Here is a 21,420-nt window from a genome sequence, read left to right as displayed (position 1 = left end):
TTTTACCCCATACTGTAAGGTCCTTCCTTATGAAATTCATACCTTATACATTACTGTATTCTCTGTAGTTTCTAAAAGAATACAACATACAGTCATTACTTCTTGTTGGTTGCATGAATGAAGGGATGCTGATTAAATGCCTCTATACATAATTTCTAAAGAAAGAACAAACTGCATGCTGAGAAAACTGTGGCAGTTATAAAATTATGCCATTTTGGTGAGTAATATATATTGGGTGCAATAGAATAATCAAGTATAATTCCCAATTGGATTTTAGTATAGTTTTCAATTTATTTTCTCCAGGATTCAGTCTCTCTTATGCTTTTAAAGGACAATTTGAAATAAAACATAGAAAATAGTATTTGATATTTTAAGTAACTTTTACTGTGGCATACAAATGAAACAGTGGTATGTATCATTTTTCTGTGTAAATGCACAGTGCATTCTATGAGAGAGTTCTGGGTTCAGTGAAGAAAATATACCCACCTTCAAGTTGCTTATGTGAACAGGAGGAACAGATCAGTAATATGTTCAGTGACTTACAAAAGCTGCAGTGGAAATGTGCCAGAAGCCCTGGAAACAAGAAGGCTAGCACAAGCCCAAGCTAGAGTCCAAAGCCCCTGTAAGCCTCCTGCTCCCTCAGATCTCAATCCCATCCTCCGGTTTAGTCCCAGATCTAGTCTAGTAGGAATTTACTCTTCCCGGATACAACATGACATCCTGGTGCCATCAATGAGTCCTAATTTTAGAAGATGAACGATGTCTCCCATATGTCAAACTAATTGTAACATAACTGGAAACACAAATCTCATCCAGATCACCTGGGAGAGCAAATCACACACAAGCTCCAAAACAATCACTGCTGTTCAGTACAGTTTGTGTTCTGGATATCTCAGTACTGTGTTACATAGACAGTGTGCTTTTTAAAGTTTTTCTTCTGCAAAATCTGTGATAGTTGTTGAAGAAAATATACTCTTCTTTTCAGCACAAGTACTTAACCTGAGTAAGCTGTGGGAGGTAAGTGAATAATTACGCAGAAATACCCTATGAAAATGTTCAAAGTGTCCACTTATTTTGGACAGGTATCAGTGTTCACTATAAAACCTTCAGCATCTCCCCTTGAGACACTGAGAATACCTGAAGCACAAGGAACTGTCTTAGATGATAGAAACAGAAGATTCTCTCAGGATTGTTCGGAGCCCTCTCCCTTCTTCCAGTCACATAGCAAACATTTCCACTTTCCCTTTTTTTTTTTTATTTTATTTTTTATGTTCTAAATTACATGTCTGTGATTGGTGTGTACCTGAGTTCACGTGCACTTGGAGGCCAGAAGGCAGTGTTGAATGCTGAGGTTACAGGTGATGTGGATCACCTGATGGGATGCTAGAAACCAAACTCAGGATGCACTCTTAACCAGGAGCCATCTCTCCAGCCCACTTCTATTTCTTGGTGGTGGTGATGGGTGGTGGTGATGGTGGTTTTGAGACAGAGTTTCTCTGTGTAGGCAAGGCTGTCCTGGAACTCAGGCTGGCCTCAAACTCAGACTCTAAGTGCCTCTGCCTGCAGTTCTGCTTTTTAATTCTTAAAACTTTCCTAGGATTTCAAAACAAAATTCTAACCTTCCCATGTGCCTCTGAAATTTATTTTGAAATTAAAGCCTTTCAATTTTTTTCTTGGATTCCCCTCTAGTTTTCCTAACAATGTACTTACAAAAAATAAAAATTTCATAGTCATTGTGGTCAGTGGATTGGCCACATTTTGTTACCCACACTTTCATTTCCTCAGAAATTTTGTCGCATTAGAGAACCAACTGTGAAAATTTATCCTATGTTCATATTTTAGTCTTAATTTTTTAATCCCCCCAAATACAAGACTTTTAGATTAGCTAAATGTAAGAAATATCAGCCAGGCAATGGTGGTGCATGCCTTTAATCTCAGCACTTGGGATACAGCACCAGGCAGATCTTTGAGGCCAGCCTGCTCTACAAGAGCAAGTTCCAGGACAGCCAGGGATACACAGAGCAGAAACCCTGTCTCAAAAAGGGGGGAGAAGGAGAAATAGCAATTGATTCCAGCATACATTGCAATTGCACATACCCTAAACAAGGTATTCAATAGCCATATATCTTATCAAATAATTCTAGCAGGTCAATTTTAATTGGACTTCAACAATTTTAATTGACTCCATATTCTTTGTGCTGTTAGAACTGGTAAGTGAAGTTTAGTACTATCTGCAAATGTAGTTTGTCACAATTGCCTTTTGATAACTAGGACTCTGTAGACCCTAGCAAAACATTAAATTCTGCATCAGAGCAGAGAAGAAACAGGTTTGACTTGTGGGAGCTGGTCTGGAGGTCAAAGCTAAGCCAGAGTGCTCTTGAGCTGAACATAAACATCACAGAGCACCATCATCCATGATGTCACAATAGACAACTTAATAATTCCATCTCAGCTCAGACAAAAGCAAGGTCGTGAAACACTAAACACCCCCTCTCCTGGCTGAAGTGGGTAAATGCTGCATTCCAGATACAGCCTTAGCATGCTTCTAAAACAGTTATTAAAATACCAGATCTCCAAATAGTCCCTGTTTCCAGCAAATTCCACTGCACAGCAGTCTGCCTTCTTGAGTCATGAAAGTTTTCAAATCCCTTTATCAAGACCCTGATCCTACAGTTTGTTCTTTGCCACCCAGGCCCCCAAAGTTGCCACTCTTCTCCCCTTAGAGTGAGCAGTCGGTGGTTCAGTTGCAGGTGCACACAATTATGACATCTAAAACCTAGTTTCTTGTAGTAGTGAGCTGTAGCTAAATGGAGGTAGAGGAGTGCAAGGTTGGATTAAGATGCTAATGTGCTTTTATTAAGACATCTAGGCTTGGAGTTTTGATTTTTCAGTACCACAATCCAAACACATGGGTATTTAGCATTCTTTTAAATATATTCCAAGGCTGGCATGACGTTGCACACCTTTATTCCCAGCACATAGGAAGCAAAAGCAGGAAGCCAGGACACCCAGCGCTGTTATACAGAGAAACCCTGACTCAGAATAAAATAGAATATATTCCATGGGCATATATGTACTTCCCACACATCAGTACACAGTGAGATTTGCCATTTCCTAAGAACCATGACTCCAAAGAGAAGCCCTGTCCTGGCTCCTTCCTGATGTCTGATGTCACGGCTTCTAGGATAAAAGCAAGTAGCACACCTAGCCTTTCTTTAAAAGCAGTCATGGGTCCATAGCCAATGGAAGAAGTAAAGAACATTTGTTTCTTTTCCTTTAATTATCACTATTTATGGTAGAGTTTTAAATGATTATATGTGCCAGTACGGTAAGAATCAGCCTTTTCCATCCAGTAATACTGCCCTGTGTGTGCTGAGGACATTATTGTAATTTATTCTTTCATTATTGGGGTAGCTATTGGAATGGATATATTTACCATCAGTTCCCAGTTCACTGTACCGAGCAAAGTTCAGGAGGTTAAACTAGTGCTGGGGTCGGGGCTGGATGGGGGCTGGATGGGGGCTGAGGGGCAGCCAGAAATGAACCCACTGGATGAGCATCTCCCGACTCCAGGGATGCTGCCCTTCAAAACACTCTGTTTGGGAAAAGATCGCAGGTTTCTAAATCGCTCCGTGCCATATGGAAAACATGCTGGCTTGCGATTGTGCTTTATGTAAACATTTTAATATAGGATCCCTAAAATCCAGAGGGTCCCCTAAGGGGATTAAAACTAATCCCCTTTCTCTTTGCTGCAGTGGATTAACTGTGTGCCCCCAGTGGCTGCTCTGTTCCCTGGAGGCTACAACAACAACAACAAAAACAACTCTGAGCTCCACCAACAATCTACAGAATTGGGAGCTGTAATTGGAGATTTGTGGGGGTTGGGGTTGGGGTTAGGGTTGTACTTCTAAGGTTGAATATTTCGTGATGTGCCTTTCTTAAAGAAAGTCATTTATAAACTCCCAGAAAATCTCAACTCAATAGAAGAAAATAAAAGGAGTAGAATCAAAAGGAAGTGCTGCCTTCTTTGAGAAATGTGTTCGCAGCTAAAAGCTCCTGGGCTATGTATATATAATTCGTGCTGTATTTGAGTAAATCAGAGTGTAGTTTGGATAACTAGACTCGTGATCTCTTTTTTTTTTTTCCAACTTCCCCAATTTATTGTTTGAATGTGTTAAATTACTTTTTAAGAGAAGAAAGCAACTCGCCATTTTTTAATGTTTTTGACCATTGTTCTCCAAATGTCAGAATCTAAAATCCTAAAGCGTGGTCGTCACGTTGATCTTTCCTAGAGATTTTTTTCCCAAGCCAAAACTGTTTAAGACACCTTGTTTCAGATGCGAATACAATGACCTTTTCGGCAGGGGAGCTAAGAAACCTTAGCTTCACAACAGCGCCGCGGTGTCGCAAGGGTTAAGGGAGCGGTTCCGAACCCGCGGGCGGGTGGGCGGGCGGGCGGGCGCGGGAGATCCAAGGAGGGCCCGAGAGGCTGGAGGCGCCGGCTAGCGCGGACCCACCAATAAACACAAAGGAGGGCCTGGGGAATAGAAACCCAAATCCACTTGTAATCGTACAAGAGATTCGGGCATAATTACTTGAGCAACCTAGATTAAGATTGATGAGCCTTTAAAGTGGCGCTCCAGACCGACCGCCTTCGCCCCTTGGAAGGAGAAAAAAAAAAAAAAACCTCCGGAAAGGCACGCAAGGAGCCAACTCCGCTGTCCGCAGCCAGGGCCCGGGCCGCGTCGCTCCTCTGCTGGGCGGTCGGGGCCCTGAAGGCAACCCACATAATCTGCCTGACTCCTAGCCCTACCGAAGCCGGCCGAGGCCCTGCCGGTCTCCCCTTAGAAACCGCGGGCTGGACCGCGGGCTCCTCGGGCTTTCTTGGCTCGGGTCCGGCCTGCTCGAGCAAGACTCCCTGGTCGCCTGCCTCCTGCTGTGTGCAGCGGAGGATGATTTTAATGGCTAGGGTTGTTTTGCTCACTAGAACCTAAAAAACATCAACAAAGCCGGCGTTATTTCAGAATGCCTTGTGTGTTTAGACAAATATCGGGAAGAGGAATTTCAAGTAATGCCCCCTCGAATCAGTATTGTAATTGAGGAAATTCGAAGTATGAACAGTTTCTAAAAATCTATTCAGTCCTAATTTATGTGGGTCAAAAAGCTGTGAAAATGCACTTTCCGCCCCCATTTCCAAGAATAGTTTTGTTTCAGTGTTTTTCTTACATTTTCATCTTTAGTGTTCTGTAGTGAGAAAAATGACGCACAAGATTTTCGTTATTTTCTTCACAAGAACCACAGTGACAATATACTGCGGCCAGTGAATGTATCCCACCTAAGAACGCCAAAATTAAAACAGCCCTTACATAACATGGGATTTGTATATTTAGCCACTTTCCACTTTCGCCTCCATCACCTCTCTTTTGGGTAGAGCAGCTGCCAAAAGGAATGACTTAGAGGATGGTTGGTCTTTGGGATCCACTGCCTAGGATCTCTTGGAGAGCTGATGGTGTTCCATGGAATAGCGAGGCACCTAAGCTTCCATTCTGCTCTGCATTTGTAAGTCGGATAATGGCAGTGCCTCACCACACATGTAGATTTCTAGGCAGAGGTTGCAAACTTTCATGTTATAGGTCTTATTCAAAACCCTGACCTCTTGAGTTTTTGTAGAATTACTCTAGTCTCCTTTTAAGGTACCGTATAAATGCTAAACAGACTTTACCTAACATGAAAAGACTTTACATAACGTAGGCACCATTTTTCCTAGTGCGTTATTCAAAATAAAATGAGGCCATACATACCCTCTGGGAGGGAGTTTGGAAGTGTCAGAAAGGCCTAGCCTGACCCACTGCCCATGTCTTGCAGGCCCCGTGGTTCTCAGCACCCCTGCCCAGCTCATTGCTCCTGTGGTGGTGGCCAAGGGAACCCTCTCTATCACTACAACAGAAATCTACTTCGAGGTGGATGAGGATGATGCTTCCTTCAAGAAGATCGACACAAAAGTGAGTTAGAGTGCTCTGCACACCACTGAGGGCTTTGATAGCGGGATGTGGTTTTCAGTTTTGCTTGGTTTTAAATGACTGGAGAAGTACACACATTCTCATCTTACAGAAAATAAAATGAATGAAATAACATGATTTCTTTCAGAATCGAAGACTGTATTAATGAGCTTAAATCCTGTGTTAAGAGAGCATGTGCAATTGAGTAGTCTTCTCATGTGCCTTTGTGTGCACGTGGGCAGAGTTGGTGAATAAGGGGCGCAGTGCCTCAGAGCCTGGGAAGGCTAGGACCAGACTTGTGGAATTTTGTGTTAACATCACTTTTAATTTCCAAAAATATATACTGCAGTATGAATTATTATTTATTGAAAGGTTGTAAGGAAACTGGGGCAGGGGCCATTTACATATAATTTAATTTCCATTATTATATCCATTTTTCATCTCCTGAATTAAATTGACTTTACATATGGATTTAAAAGGAAGAGAAGCAGGTTCTTTATAAGCTTTGATTTTAAATATATACACACAGCATATACTAGCACTTGTATGCCATTCTAAAAGGGGCACATTTGGAGCATTGGAATGACATACATGTTGACTAAATCTTATCTTGTGGATTTTAACCTTGACCCTCAGAGAAGCCCCATTGCCCAGCAGCCATTTGAGATGTACCCCATTGTTTTCTTATTTATATAACTGTATATCTGTAAATTTCTTCTGAGGTCTTGGTTGACATAATGGTATGTAATACTGGATATTTTACAATCATTTTCAATGATCTTCCTTTAAATAATTTCAAAAGCAGTTCTAAAATAGACTTGAACTTTATTATTTATATTTAAGTTATATGCAGAATGACACATAATATAGATTATTTGTAAATGGGCAAAGTTAATTCTAAACTTTATCGCTACCTGAATTAACTAATGTGAACCCTTAGTCTGGGTCCTCTCAGCACTTGTTGATCTTGATCGGTGAGATGCTACCAGAGCTTCTGTAATGAGAGAATGAATGTGCTGTGTTTAAATAAATAAAAGCTTGTCTTTAGGTTTTGCCATTAGCTTTCCCTGTGTAGTAAGAATGAACTGTGGGTTTCTGGTTAATTTATTCTAATAACACTTATTGTGCTAAAATATATCTCCATTTTATTGCTTATACTTCATATGCAAACTTCAAAGTTTTGTATTATGGTTTAAGTTAATTTTCTCGGATTTTGCTGCTCTTAAACTCAGTCATCTCTATTGCCGTGGTAATTTTTTCCCTTACATTTTCAGAAGACTACAGAAATACTAACCAGAATCAAGGTCTCAGAAATAGGCTATAAATATATTCGTTTTAGAAAAGAACCATTGAGTAAATTAGAAACTGGGGAAGTGGATATTTTCTATAGATGGCCTAAAAAGAGCCCTTTTAATATTTATTTTTAGTGATTTTATTAACCTGTTTGTCAAAATGTTTAAAATTCTCAAGTTGACTTTTAAAAGGAATTATTACCTCATTTAACAACAACAACAAAAAAACTATTTAAAGTGAAACACAGCAATTTGGTATTTTACTTCATTTATTATCTCCTAATTAAATAAAAATCAGCAACAGAAATTAAATTCTAAATCACAAAAGTAATTATCCAGTGTATTTTCAAGTGCATTTTCAAATATATATATAATTCAGATATTCAAGCGTTATTATATAAGCTGAATTCAAATTTTTGAATATATTTAAATAACATTTCAAGTATACTTACGGAATGTTAGAACAAGCAATATATTTGAAACAAAATGTAAACTTTTTTTTTTTAAGTTCAGACACTTCACAGACAGGTAAAGTACCAGGAGGAAATCTACCTTTAAATGCATCTCTGTTCTGTGGGAAATGTCTGCAAGTTTCCAAAATGGCAATTTCAGTTCTGTTCACCAAATCACAAAACACCAATATCCACACTTTCAAAGACAACATGAGATCACAATTTTTGTTACAGATCAAAATATACATTACACTTTCTTCCGGTGGTACATCCGGGTCCTGTTTACTGGAAGGCTGATGCACCTAAGTCTCAAGATTACTATAATCCTTTGCTGGAGTTGGCCATGGTCTTGCTTTGCAGCCCGCTGTTTTCGGGGGTTGTGCACTTTTCAGGGGAGCTGGGGGATGCCTCCATAAAGATGCTTGTGGTGTGCGTGCGTTTCCCCTGTGTTTCTCTACCTCTTTCCCTTCTTTTGTAGGGGTGTGTGAGATGATGGCTAGATGTTGTGTTGTTACTCCTTTTAAAGGAAGAGATTGTTTGCACTGTCTCAAGAAATAGCTCGTAGGCATCCACCAGGAAGTTTTCATTACGTCGGGATTTTGAGAAGAATGCTCTTTCTCGTCGGCCCTGGATTAGATCATCCTCTAAAGTTTTTCCAAACTTTTTGGGTTGGTCAGGATCTCTCTTGCCAGTCGCCACGTTTGTTTAGCAGCGTTTTCCAAGGCCGAGTGGGGTTTGCCTTGAAACAGATCTAAGTTCGGTAAGAAGTAATGGGGACACCGCCGGCACTGCAGGCAGGAGATGAGCTGCAGCAGAATTCCGTTCAGCCTATCGCCCAGGCAAGATTCGTCCCAGTCCGATTCTCGGGGATGCTTCTCGCACTCGTAGGACACCAGAGTCTTCATGTGATAGTTGTTGAGGGGCTGGCCTGGCAACTCCAGGTGGCGGTCTCGCAGGGTTTTCAGGATAGAGAGGCATTTCTTCCTGCAGCCCCCCATCTGCAGTCTGTTCTCAGCCTCTGCAAACTGCAGCACCCAAGCATCGCTCTCAGCCGAGCTCTGCTTGCCGGCCAGGGAGTGGCACTCCTTGGACAACAAATTGAACCCTTCGGCCTTGACCTCTGCCACCCGGTTGGGTCCTGGCCAGGGGATGTGCGGAAGCGGCCAGTGGGCAGCACTCCGCGGCCAAATCCCGGTGCATTTAAAGGCCGGGGTGATCTGCACCACATACCTATCTCGGATTCTCAGTTTCACTTCGCTCGTGTCAGCCACCATCTTTACTACATCTCTGTAACTACACTTGTCCACCGCCTGAGCCACCAGTGTCTGAAACCTGGAACGGATTTTGCGCGCCGAGAGGTAGCCAGAGGCGGTGATGAATTCCACCCAGAGGGACATGCTCCTCTTGCGCCCATCGCTCAGTTTCAGCACCGCACAGCCAGGCAGGGAGCCGTCATCCACGAAGTTAAACACCCCCATCTGGTTCAGATAGAGCACCACCTCGAACTCGGTGGGAGAGATAACCTCCAGGCCCTCGTAGCGGTTGTCCATCTCGTTGAGAGAGCTGATGAAGCGCGGTTCCTGCACTTCAACCTCCTTCAGGACGTCGGAGACCACTTTGCAGACTTCCCGGATGGTTTTGGCGATGGCAGCTTTCCTGGCCTGGCATTTCTCGTTGTAGTACTTATTCAGGTGGTAGACCAGCTTGGCCTGGGCTGCGATCATGTTGGGGCAGAGATCCGGATTGTACACCGGAGTCTCGCAGTAGGCTGTGGGATCCAATGCGGCTGCTATCGCTGGAGCCAACTTCGGTGGAGAAAGGGGGCCACGCTCAAAAGGCACCGAGCCTCTCTCGACTAGCTGCAGCAGGGGGCCGCCCTGCCCTGCTGGCCTTTTTTCCGCTAGAGCCTAGCGGGTCTTAAAGTGAAAGGCTGCGCTCTCCCCTTTTCTTCCCTCCGCTAAAGAATCCGTGTCTGAGAGAGACGCGTGGAGAGAGCACCTTCTCGGTAATAAAAACAAAAGTTGTGCTGAGACCCAGCAAAGCTCTTCTAGTAGTCAAAATAATCACCCCTTTACGTATTTATTTACGTTTTCCCGTAATCATGGTGTGTGCGGGACTGTTAATCAGGTAGAGGAGAAGTGTGCAGTGTGCGTCGGGGTGAGTGTGTGTGTGTGAGAAGAAGCTGCTGTTGGTTTGTGTAAGAGCCCAGATGCACTCGTGTGGAAATTATAAAGGCAGGGCCAGGCAGGCGGGCGGCCAATCGCCACTGGGCTCGTCACGACAGCCTCCTCCAGCTTCAGCCCGGCTAATTAATCCCCCCTCGTGGATAGAGGCATAGAAACCAAAGGTAGGAAGCTGCTGCCGGCAGAAAACCACCCAGGCCACCTAGACAGGTTGGAAAGCAAGGGGAAATCTCCCAGCTTTGGTATAACTTGAAGCATATTGACATTTGGGAAAGACTTGGTGAAGACAAGTGACTCTCTTTGCTGAAAAGCCCTCTTGTCTGTTCACCTCTGATGAGCTATCCAGTTGTACTAATGGTCATCCACCAATTAGTGAAGTCAAAGGGGCTTTCTAGAACAAAGTCATTAACTTGCATTTAGAGAAAGGTAATTAATGCCCGTTAATCCCTGGGGTCTTTTTAATGCAAGTTAGAAGTTTGCTTCTTAACTGACTGCTGGCTTCATGTGGAGGGGTTCTCTAGTCTTCACTTGGGTGTTCCCAGTCAGAATACTTTTTCAAACCTTAGGCAGAATCTGTTCTCTTTTTACCTAGGTTTTCTCCCATTTGCATTTGCTGAGAGGAATTTAAGAAGTATTGCTCAATGGAGTAGATGATATCTACCCAACTAAAAATGTAGCCTTTAAAACAAGTTCACCTGTTTGCAGTTTCCCTTGTCTGTAGCGAGGCTGGCCAGTGCTGAAATACCAGCCAGCTGTGGGTGGAACACTCCCAAAGTTGGTCTCTGAGATTTAGAGGAAACTTGAGTACCATCTCCTAAGTGAGCTGTCTGGTACAGAAGGCTCTAGAGGACTCACAGAGATGGGCTTAACACTGGTCCCTGGAAGGTGTGGCCATTCCAGCTTGTTTGCCTCTGCCGGCTTAAAGATGGAGCTTCCATTTCAGATAGCCTCAGTGGTGACCAAGAGTAGGTTCCTAATCTTATGGGATGTAATAATTTGACTATGAGAAGATAGCTAACAGCTTCCAAAAAATAATTTGTAACCATTCAGGTTCTGGTTTTTATTATGTATTTAAGTTTCATCTTGGAAATTTCAAAGAAATGAGCTTTTCTTTTTGGAATCTAAGGAGAGTTCGGGTTTGGGACCCTAAGGAGGTTTTATAGGTAGTTCTTCCTTCCAGTACCGTGACCTCAGTTGAGTCCTCAGTGCACAGGAACTAAAGGTAGGATAGTTAGGGCTCATGTCGTAGTTTTCAGTTGTCTGCCTTTACTACAAAGGTCTGTTCATTTCAAATTAAGAGAATTTCCAGTATCAGGGTATGGTAGCACTTGTGTACTCACTTTTAATGGGCTCCTGCTGAAGACTCCCACCTTCAAACATCACAGGGCCACCTCTAATTTCGTTTCTTGTTACCCAAGAGTGATAGATTCAGAATTAGATTAAAATAGTACATCACATGTGAAGCTTACGATGGCCTTCTTCTCCATTCCTCAAGACCTGTTCCCTTGGGAGAGGGGACTGGGGACCCGCAAAGCCCCTCCCCAGTTTGCAGGCGTCGTGGGTGAATGCGCTGCTACCTTTTGGCCGCTGAAAAGGAGCTGGAAGAGGCAACCCAGAGCGCCAGACCAACAGAAAGAGCTGTGTGGCAGGAAGCAGCCGCAGGGGACGCGTAGTTCGTAGTTCGATGGGGTGCGGGCCGGCAAGCTCTCTCCCCTCGACCCTTGCGCATACCCTACCCCATCCAGCTCTCTTCCTTGGCTCATCTGCTTCCAGGCTAATTGTAAAGTTTCCTGGGTGTCTGGATGTCACCATTCTCATCCACCGCTGATAAACACTCTCGGTGCCCTCGGCTCTCGTCGCCTCCCCGCCCTCGAATGGCCCCAGCCTTGCGTGCGCTGTACTCAGAGCACCCAGGAATACTTGGCCCTCACCTTCCCGGGTGAGCGCGCGCCCGGTGCCTCACCCAGGACTATGGGACTCGAGGTAGTTCGACTCGGAGGCCTTGGTTCCCTGCGTCCACAGAAGGACTCGGGGTCCGGCGGCCGCAGACTGCAGCCAGGCGCAGGTGGCGCATCTTTCTGGGCTCGCTGTGCGGCTTAATTGGGTTAAGGCGAATCTAAACACTGAAGCATTCTGAGCAAACTAATTGATGCAACTGAGGCCTTTCCCGAACGATTTTAGCTTGGAGCAAGAGGACTGCGAAACTAGAGTGTTGCGGGCTAGTGAGGGTTTCTGGAAGGCCGGGGCGGCCGGCGGCGTCCTGAAGCACCCGCCGTGCCGGGAGCCCACAGTGATTTACATAAAACCGGACACCGGGCGGCTGCTGTCCCTGCGGTTGACCTGGAGGCTTAGAATAACGCTACATTGTCTTTCTAGCTGCGGCTACCCAGATCGCCAGCTACCCTTAGTCCGGGGAATGAATTGCGCCTGTGGCTGAATCCTTTCCGTAATCTCAACACCTCTCCTTGTTGAAGAAAAACTGAACCGCACTGATGGCTTCCTTCCTTCTGTGCTTGCTTTAATTGAATTGCCCATGGAGAGGAGTTAAAATTAATGATGTATTTTTGTGTAATTCACCTGATTTTAATCGAAGTTTTGGCGTTAGATATCTTTTATACCTGTAAATTATTTAACTACTTGATAGTAATTTTAATTTAAAGAAAACATTTGACCCATTAGATTGTTTGAACTGCTGATGTGATACACAAGTAATATAAAGTCTGTTATATGAAAAGTCTGTGTAAGAACTGAATTGATGCTAGACAATTTTTAAAATACAGTCTTACTGAATACCAGAAGAAAAGCTTGTGTGCGCCTTGTATTTTAAGACCTAAATGGTTAATTGTTTTCAGTGGTATGCATTTAGACATCCTTGACATAAGCTAATAATAGACGGATAATTGAAGAAAAGTGACCTAATTGGAAGGAAAAGAAATACCCAAGAATCTCATGATGTAACCACTGAGATGCTTGCGTTGGAATGGTGTTTAGGATTTAACTAAAGCAGCTTGGATTTAAAATGTTCCAGTTAGGAAAAACAAGTCCAGCTAAGACACAAGCCAGTTATCATACCATCTAGCCATATTTATGAACATAAAACAAGTGTGAACTTTAACCCTTGGAACATCCCAAATAACAAGGACACGACAAGCATTTCTGAAGTGCAGCTTCCTGAGTGACTGTCCCAGTGGGAATGCACTTCCTTAGCCTGTGCAAAGCCATGCCCACACCATCTACAGGGGGATAAAGAAAAACTTTGCGTGCTCAGAAGTGTAGAGCCTACAGTTTGTGTATTGTTGTTCCTTTTTCAGTGACTATTTAAACTTGAATTGCACGTTCACTGACTTTACCAGTGGCAACCTTCTAGAAGATGGTCAGGGATCTGAGCTCTTCCGATGCTCACTCACACACACACACACACACACACACACACACACACACACACACTGTTCTCCCTGCTCTCATTATCTGCCACCAGCTAGTTTATTCACAACTGTTCATGAATTTAGAGGGTTTTTTTTTTTAATATGTGCTTATTACACTGGGGACTAAAGACTATGAAGTTGATTTTATTAAATTATTTATCTCTACTGCTGGAGTGGCTGTGAAGGCTCATTGTGTGCATCTGATTTCTTCCCTTTCCTTCTTTCCTAAAAATGTACCCATGGTACTTTAACTGTTTAACTGTTTCTTTCTGCCAGACATAATATATTCCCCTTCTTTACACTAGAGAAATTAAAGACAGATATTTGTGTATGGTTTTCTTTATGTGTCTTATTAAATAAAGTAAAATAGAGGGAGTTTTCTGGTAATTTGATGGCATCTATTTATACCTTTCTGTTGTGACTTATGGTTTAAAAACACTTTTAAAATTAACTTAAACATTTTAGGGATATCTTAAAGTCATTATTCCATGTTTGAATGCCAGGTTCATTACAAAGTCAGGCAAAGACTAAGATCAGTGTTTTTGACATAATCCTGTTCTCTTTCTTCAACCTGAGTACCTAAGAATGGAGGTTACTTTTTTTTTTTTAATTGCTTCTCCTTAACTTGAATGATGGAGTCCATTGCCTCAGTGTTCTTTATCACATGTGTCCTAGTGGTCAGTCACATGGTCACATTTTGTAGTGTCAAATATTTTTTTCTACATTATTGCTTAGTGTTGCCATTAATAAGTGTTGAAAAGAAAATGACTTAGAGATTAAAGATGCCAGCTAGAAGTAGAGCTTCTAAGAATCACATCCTCCCCCCTCCTTGATGATAGCTGAATGTTTCTTTTTATAGATAAGGGAGTTAAAACCCAGCTTGTATATGTAATTATTGCAGGTTATTCTCCTTCATTTGAATGTGTGCTAGAGGTGCAGGGTATTTCACATTGCTTCTGTAAATTGGAGAAGAAAGAGGGAGGAGAGTCAGTGAGGAGGAGGAAGAGGAAGAAAAGGGCTGAGGGGAAAGGCATCAATGAAAAGAACTGGTAATCTCCTCACTCATCCTCGCCATCTTTCTGACAAACTAAGATTGTTTGTGTTAGATGTCAGCCTGATGCTTCATTCAGATCTCACAGCAGTCAGCAGACAGAAGTGGGTTCTTCACTTTCTTTTTCGTTTTTGTTTTTGTTTTTGTTTTCTTCTGTATGAAAACAAGGACCCCCCCCAACTAATAAACATGAGTTTCCAGGCTTTTGTGTGTGTGACTGCAGCCCCAGTGCCCTGAGTAGGCTGCATTTTTATTGCACTTAGAGAAAGCAGTGGAAGCAGGTGTGATTAGCTTGTTAATCTAGGACTGCACCGCCATTATCACCACGCCATACTGTGTATGATTAAGCTACTGAAAACATTCAGCCTGACCTTGAGACTAGAATCCGGGTTCTAGCTAGTCAACTTCCACTGGGTGCTTATCTAAAGTAATCTCCCTCTTTTTCTGGTTAGTGTTTGCAGTTTAAAAGCATTTTTATAAATTGGGCTTTGTTGCAAATTTCAAGAATCATTAACTAAAGTACTAATTGAAAATAATTATATTACATAAAATGATCACCTCTTGAACCACATTTATGCAGTGACAAATATTTTATAGAAAAAGAAATTAGTATACAAATAGGACTTGTCATAAATAGATATATATGTATATATATGTATAGATTGTAAATGTTTGTTAACAGACCTCCTATATAATATTTTGTTTTCCCTTCCAGCTATACTCAATGTGTACTATTTCCTAAAAGCACAATTTTTCAAATAGTGTTGTGTTAAAAATATCAAGTGGAAAGTAGAATTGATAAATAGTACTTTTAAATCTACATAACCTTTTTATCTGAATAAAAATTTAAAATCAAAATTAAGAGCATAATTTAAATGTAGTGTTTTTAAAATAAAAATTGAGAATCCTGTTAAATAAAAACACTAGATTTACTTTTATGTAAAATCTGCTTTATAAAGCTGGGTGTAGGGTTGGATGTTGGGTTGGTTGCTCTTTTTCAGGACCTGGGTTTAATTCCCAGTACCCACATGGTGACTCAAAACCTTTTATAACTCCAGCTCCAGACAACTGGCCTTTACTGGCCTCCTAAGGCACTTGATGTACATATATACATGCAGGCAACCCACCCATAGACATAAAAATTAAATAAGAACAATTTTAAAAATACAGTTGAATGAGTATATTGATCTGTAAGCAGTACTGCTCCAGTCTGTGAGATTTCCATATGCTGTGAATTCTCAAATGAATTAGCAATATTTGAGGCATATTTGTTATTTAGTATCTTTATGGCAAGAAAAAGAAATCTCACAAACTGTCAGTCTTTGTATTTTGCTTTGAAGCTGCTCTGATCCTTCTTTTACATGGTATAAGAAGAGCCTGTGGAGTAATTACAGCTAATACTAAATAATGTGTTCACATTCTTGGAACACGAGGTTCTATCCAAATTTCACATAAATACACATTGTCATTTAAGTTTAGATGGTCAAGAATACAAGGCAAAGAATGAGTGAAGTGTCCCAGTAGGTGCGACTGCTCTCCCAGGTAGCTCAGCTGCCACTGGGAAGTGCCTCCATATATGCAAATTATTTAAATGCTTTGTTTTATATCTTTATTTGCAATTAAATAGAAAGGTTAATATTATGCAAACTTATAGGCCTACTAAGAAAGAAATTATTGTGTTCTTAATAATCTTAAACAATTTTTAGAAAACATTCTTTTTAATGTTGATAAAGTAGCCTGCACATGGATACACACATCCATAGTATTTCAGATAGTAAAAGATGAATTTGCTTTTTGTGTTTTTACAGTAACCTGTCAAAAGAAAACATTCTATAATGATCCAGTTATTCATTGTTTTGTTTTGTTGTTTTTTTTTTTTTTTAAGATTTGTTTGGTTTATGTGACTGGGGGGGGGGGTGTTGTGAATGTGAATGTTTAGCACATGTGTGTGAGTGTCTGAGAAGTCCGAAGAGGCTAGTGGATGCCTTGGACTGGAATACTACAGGCAATTGTGAGATGCCTGGTGTGGGTGCTGGGAACAGAACTCGGGGTCCAGAGAGCCTCTCTCCAGCCCCTCCAGCCCAGTTCTGACCAGTTTTCAGTAATACTTTCCGAGATTGCTGGCAAATGGATTTAAAAGCTGCTGACTAGAAATTGAACAATTTCTACTCATCAAACCCATTTTGGTGTCATATACTTTCTGTTGTAAGACCAAGAAGTTTAAATCGCACTATCATATCCATAGAACTATCTATGTATTTCTCAGACATCCACCTACATTGAGAACTACCCATGCACACAAAATGTCTTTACAAATTTAAAAGCATTTTATACTTTTTGCAAAAGACCAGGGTTAATGTTTTGTAACCTTCACCTGTAGTTGATAAGCAGAATGCATAATTCATTGGGGAGGGTGGGTGTGGGTTGGTTTCTGGGTTGGGTTTCCAAGTAGGCAGCGCAGTTCTTCATTTGTTTTTCTCTCCACGCTGCATTAGCGCGTTTTCCCTTGTGTGCATCTGCCGGCACACAATTTAGCCACGGGCATCTGTAGACCTTGTGGTGATCAGTATTGCAGGCAAAAGCCATATGTGTTTAAATAAAAAAATAATCTCTTTATTTCATTTGCTGTTTTAACTGGATGGATAACTTTTGTGCCTCAAGACAGAAGAAGAAAAAATACAGAAATAATTAATTGCCTCTATTCTTGAGGCAGTTTCATTTTCCTCTCCAATATGGAATGCTTGTCAGCTCTCCTGATAAATGACTGCATGTATTTGCATAGATTTTACATTAACACAAAAATTAGTTTTATTTGTGAAAAACTAGTTTACATAATAATATAAAGCCAGTGTTATTGATTACATTTTCAAGCATTGATGACTATAAAGAGACTATATGTAATATTCTAAGTTTTAAAAGGTTAGTCAACCTGTTCCTTAATTTGCACTTTCTTTTTAATTATTTATATTGCTTTGTGTTAACTAGATATAAAAATTTTCAGATTTAGCACCTATCTTTAAAACATATTAGCCACAGCTATTTCAGACAAATAGTAGCAATCATTTGGAGAAAAGATTCTTACTTTAAGCTTTGCCAAGGAATTTTTTAAAAAGTATTCATTATGAACTACATACACTTCAAACAATTGGAGGACATGTTGTGGAAATGGTCTAATTTTGATATTAATGTTATCCCAAGAAAGCATGCCATATTGTGTGTATGTATGTAAACTCTTTCCTGGGAAGTTATTTCTAATGTCTCTAAGAACCATCGTCTCTATCTGTGTTGTTTCCTCAATTGTATTTAATTGATCACCCTAGCCCAATCTTAAGGTAGAATTAAAAACAACCACTGCAATAAAATATAAATTTTAAACAGCACTGTGCTGGAGCTATCTGGGTTCTGAAAAGAGAACCCCTGTAAGAAGCAGGCAGGACGCAAGTGAAACGGCATCTCGTTGTCTAGGGCAGCCTGCTAATTACATGCCATCGTTGTATTATCCATGTTGTGGAAAATTCAAGTATGTTCAGTTCTGTTAGTTACATCACAAAGCTTTTCATATAGGACACTTGACTATACTGAATGGCAACCAAGACCCAGAGAATCTCTGCCACTTCTTGATTCCAGGCCACCCTGGGTGCCAGCTGTCACAGCTCAGCTAATGATGACAAATGCCCCTCTCTATGCAGATTGCAGAGCTTGCAGGCTGCTGTGAAAGGCAACCAGATTACCTTTCTTAGATAGTAACTTAACCTCTGAAGCTCACGTCAAAATCATACGATTGGCTGTGATAGTTTCAATATCTGTATCTTTAAAAAACCAAAATCAAAATAATGTCATCTGATGCCATGAAATTTGTTTTCCTGTATGATTGGCAGCTTATGCCTTGGATGCTATGATGTTCTTAATGAGACCTATGTGGACTCAAGAAGGGAGCTGACATAGAGTGGAGATCAATACTTAATGAGTGTATGATTTCATTTAGCCTGCAAAAGAAATGGTAGGCCTCAAAAATGGAGACACCAGGATTAGGAACACACAAATCATTTCAGAGCCAAGTTGAGCCAAGTGGCTGGTGTCAGTCCACAGTTTGTGGACTACATTACAAAGGCCAGTATATGTGGGTTCTTGAGCTCCCTGGTATTCTTTGTAGCAGCAGCCTCTGTGGGTAAGTATTCTGAGTCTATTTTAAGAATATGTTACGTTAAGGATATGATCAATGGCATTAAAACTTCTTATTATAGGGATCTTAATGTTATATCATAAATTTTAATTTTATAACTTGTTGATCTGTCACACAGGGAAAAAGATTTAAGAAGGATATATACTATCCAATGAATGTAAACTTGTACTATTTCCGTCTAAAGGCAGTTGATTTTCATAGGTAGGGCTAGTGTGATGGCTCAGCAGCTGAAGGCACTGGGTTCCAAGCTTGATGACAAGTATGCGGTTCCCAAGGCCAAACAGTGGAAGTAAGCTACCTGCTGTAATTGTACTGTATATTTCCACAGGTGCTCTGTAAAGCACATATCCTGCCCCATAGGCACAAAGAAATAAATAAAAATAAACAGAAGTAAATAAAAACCTTAGTGGGCTATAGCATTATAAAATGAAAAGTTTAGACATAATTATTTCAACAGTTATTTGGATAAGTATCTATGTACTTCTATAAGGTTATTTTACCCATATTGTGTCACTCTGTGATATCAATGTATAAAAGCCAAAATAATATATTGGTTTTTTTCAAGCCTTGTGAAACTCCCTTTCATCATTAATTAAAGTGATAGCCCCTCCCAGAACACTGTTTGCCCAGGTACCCTGGCACAAGGCTGCCTATCATCTTACCACGTAGGAGACTGAAGCAGGAAGAATTAAGTTTGAGTTCAGCCTGGAGTACATAGCAAAAATCAGGCCAGCCTGAGCTTTATCAGCCCCTGTCTCAAATTTGACCATAGTCAAATCAGAATGAAGAAATCTTTGCCCTGGGTGCTTTTGTCCCTGTCAAATATGAGTAGTTTTTTCAATGATAAATGTCTGTCAATTGTGTTATAAATTTTCCATATACATTTTAATTATGACATAATTTTCAGTAATACTAATGTTTAGCTTATGTAACTGTGTGAAGCTTCAAGTGACTATCTTGTTATACCATGCCATGCAATTAGTATGAGAAAGAATTAAATAAACTTTTGCCTCATGACTCCAGCAATTTATATAAGGGCAGAAGGGAAATCTAGGGATATTTTTATGGCCCCTCCTTTGGCTGTGTGTTTCCTCTGTTATCCAGAATGGCTCTCAGTCCCTCTCCTGAGGAGGAGCCCACAACAAAAGGGACCTTTTGTTGGAAAGGAAAAAAGCTCTTCCTGATACAGGACCAAAGTCCCTCCTTGAAACACTCACCTTTTAGATGTGATTTCTCCCCTGCCCCTACAATTTTATTCTCTTAACAGAAAAGACCCTTTAAAGTAAACATGGTCAGTCACCACATTACAATGTTTTTACTCTCTAGTAATCTCTGGTAGGAACTGCTTTTGATAGTGATGTCTTCCTGGGGCAGTGATGTGTGATACAGACTCTCATGATGCTCAACAGTAGCAGCTGAGCTACAGAACCACCGAGCATCAGTCTTGGAGACAGACCCATCCTCTGCAGTTCACTGTGCCAATAAGCTGTGAGGTCTGGAAAGTTAGTTATAGTGAATATATTCTCTCCTAGTGAAAAGTTTATTTAATTCTTTCTCATACTAATTGCATGGCATGGTATAACAAGATAGTCACTTGAAGCTTCACACAGTTACATAAGCTAAACATTAGTATTACTGAAAATTATGTCATAATTAAAATGTATATGGAAAATTTATAACACAATTGACAGACATTTATCTTCAGTTTATGTCAGTATATTAGGATGCAATTCCGTTGTCTGTCAATAGTATCTATAAATCACCAGGTATAAAATTGACTGTACCTGCACCCTTCAGTCCTTCTATTGATACCATGTTTCATGATACTAACTGCCCTGTTCAGAACCCCTGAATATATTACTCCCCAAATGAACTAGACACTAGAACAGCTTTCAATAAGAGACAGTTACATCACCATTGGGTACTACCAAAACCCTGTTGCTAAATTTTGTATATAAATATCGCTGTGAGCGTGCACGCCTGTGCATGTGTGTGTGTGTGTATGTGTGTGTTTGTGTTCATCTGAATACAGGGACACATGTTCCATGGCACTCATATCAAAGTCAGAGGATAACCCCAGGTGTTAATCCTCAAACTCCCACCATATTAGAAACAGGAGCATTTTCTTATTCCCTACTACAAAGTATTAATATCTTACCGGTTTAAACATATGTAACTAGAATATTTTTTGAGACAGGGTCTCTCTGTTACATAATCCTGACTGTCTTAGAACTTGCTATGTGGCCGGCCAGTGGTGACACATGCCTTTAATCCCAGCACTTGGGAGGCAGAGGCAGGGGGATTTCTGAGTTCAAGGCCAGACTGGTCTACAGAGAGAGTTCCAGGACAGCCAGGGCTATACAGAGAACCCTGTGTCTTGAAAAACTAAGCAAAAACAAAACAAAACAAAACTTGCTGTGTATACCAGGCTGGCCTCAAACCCCCAAAGATCTGCCTGCCTTTATCTCCTGAGTGCTGGGATTAAAGGCAGGCACCATCCCACAGGCTATAACTAGAATTCTAATATATAACTTTTGTGGTTTTCCAACTTAGTTTATCTTGCTGTATTTAGGTATTTTTCAACATTTGACTTAGAATAAATTTTATATTATTATTCTGAGTAAGAACCAGCATAATCATTTTTTCTAAAAATTTGTGAAAGTCTACAAATACAGTGGCCATAGAAAAAAAGGATTTAGCTGATACTAAATTAAATGTATTAACATGTCCAACATGTAGAAAGAACTCTTTATGGACAGGTTAAAGTCATACTGATGTCAAATTTTTTACATTCTGGGCTATGGAAATAACTCCTTCCATAGAGGACCTTCTAGA

At 40.9% G+C, this 21,420-nt stretch overlaps 2 protein-coding genes across 6 annotated transcripts in view; one reads left to right on the top strand and one right to left on the bottom strand.

Moving 5' to 3' along the window:
* Window positions 1-21,420, top strand: part of Nbea (neurobeachin) — a 551,294-nt gene that overhangs the window by 373,874 nt on the left and 156,000 nt on the right. For all 5 annotated transcript variants that reach the window (XM_031373880.1, XM_031373884.1, XM_031373881.1 and 2 more), the window contains one exon: window positions 5,866-6,002. In XM_031373880.1, coding sequence (XP_031229740.1) covers window positions 5,866-6,002 — 137 coding nt within the window. The remainder of the gene's footprint in view (window positions 1-5,865; window positions 6,003-21,420) is intronic.
* Mab21l1 (mab-21 like 1) lies at window positions 7,543-11,075 on the bottom strand. Its single transcript, XM_031373886.1, has one exon. It carries the CDS (start codon window positions 9,465-9,467, stop codon window positions 8,388-8,390), a length of 1,080 nt encoding a protein of 359 aa, XP_031229746.1. The 5' UTR covers window positions 9,468-11,075; the 3' UTR covers window positions 7,543-8,387.

This window comes from Mastomys coucha, unplaced genomic scaffold (assembly GCF_008632895.1).
Source record: "Mastomys coucha isolate ucsf_1 unplaced genomic scaffold, UCSF_Mcou_1 pScaffold16, whole genome shotgun sequence".
NCBI classification, from domain to species: domain Eukaryota; kingdom Metazoa; phylum Chordata; class Mammalia; order Rodentia; family Muridae; genus Mastomys; species Mastomys coucha.
Note: the sequence above shows the minus strand (reverse complement) of the source record. Positions and strands in the feature narration are given on the sequence as shown.

Excerpts from the sequence above, each read along its gene's own strand:
- Mab21l1 (XM_031373886.1), bottom strand. The coding sequence starts at position 9,467 with ATGATCGCAGCCCAGGCCAAGCTGGTCTACCACCTGAATAAGTACTAC.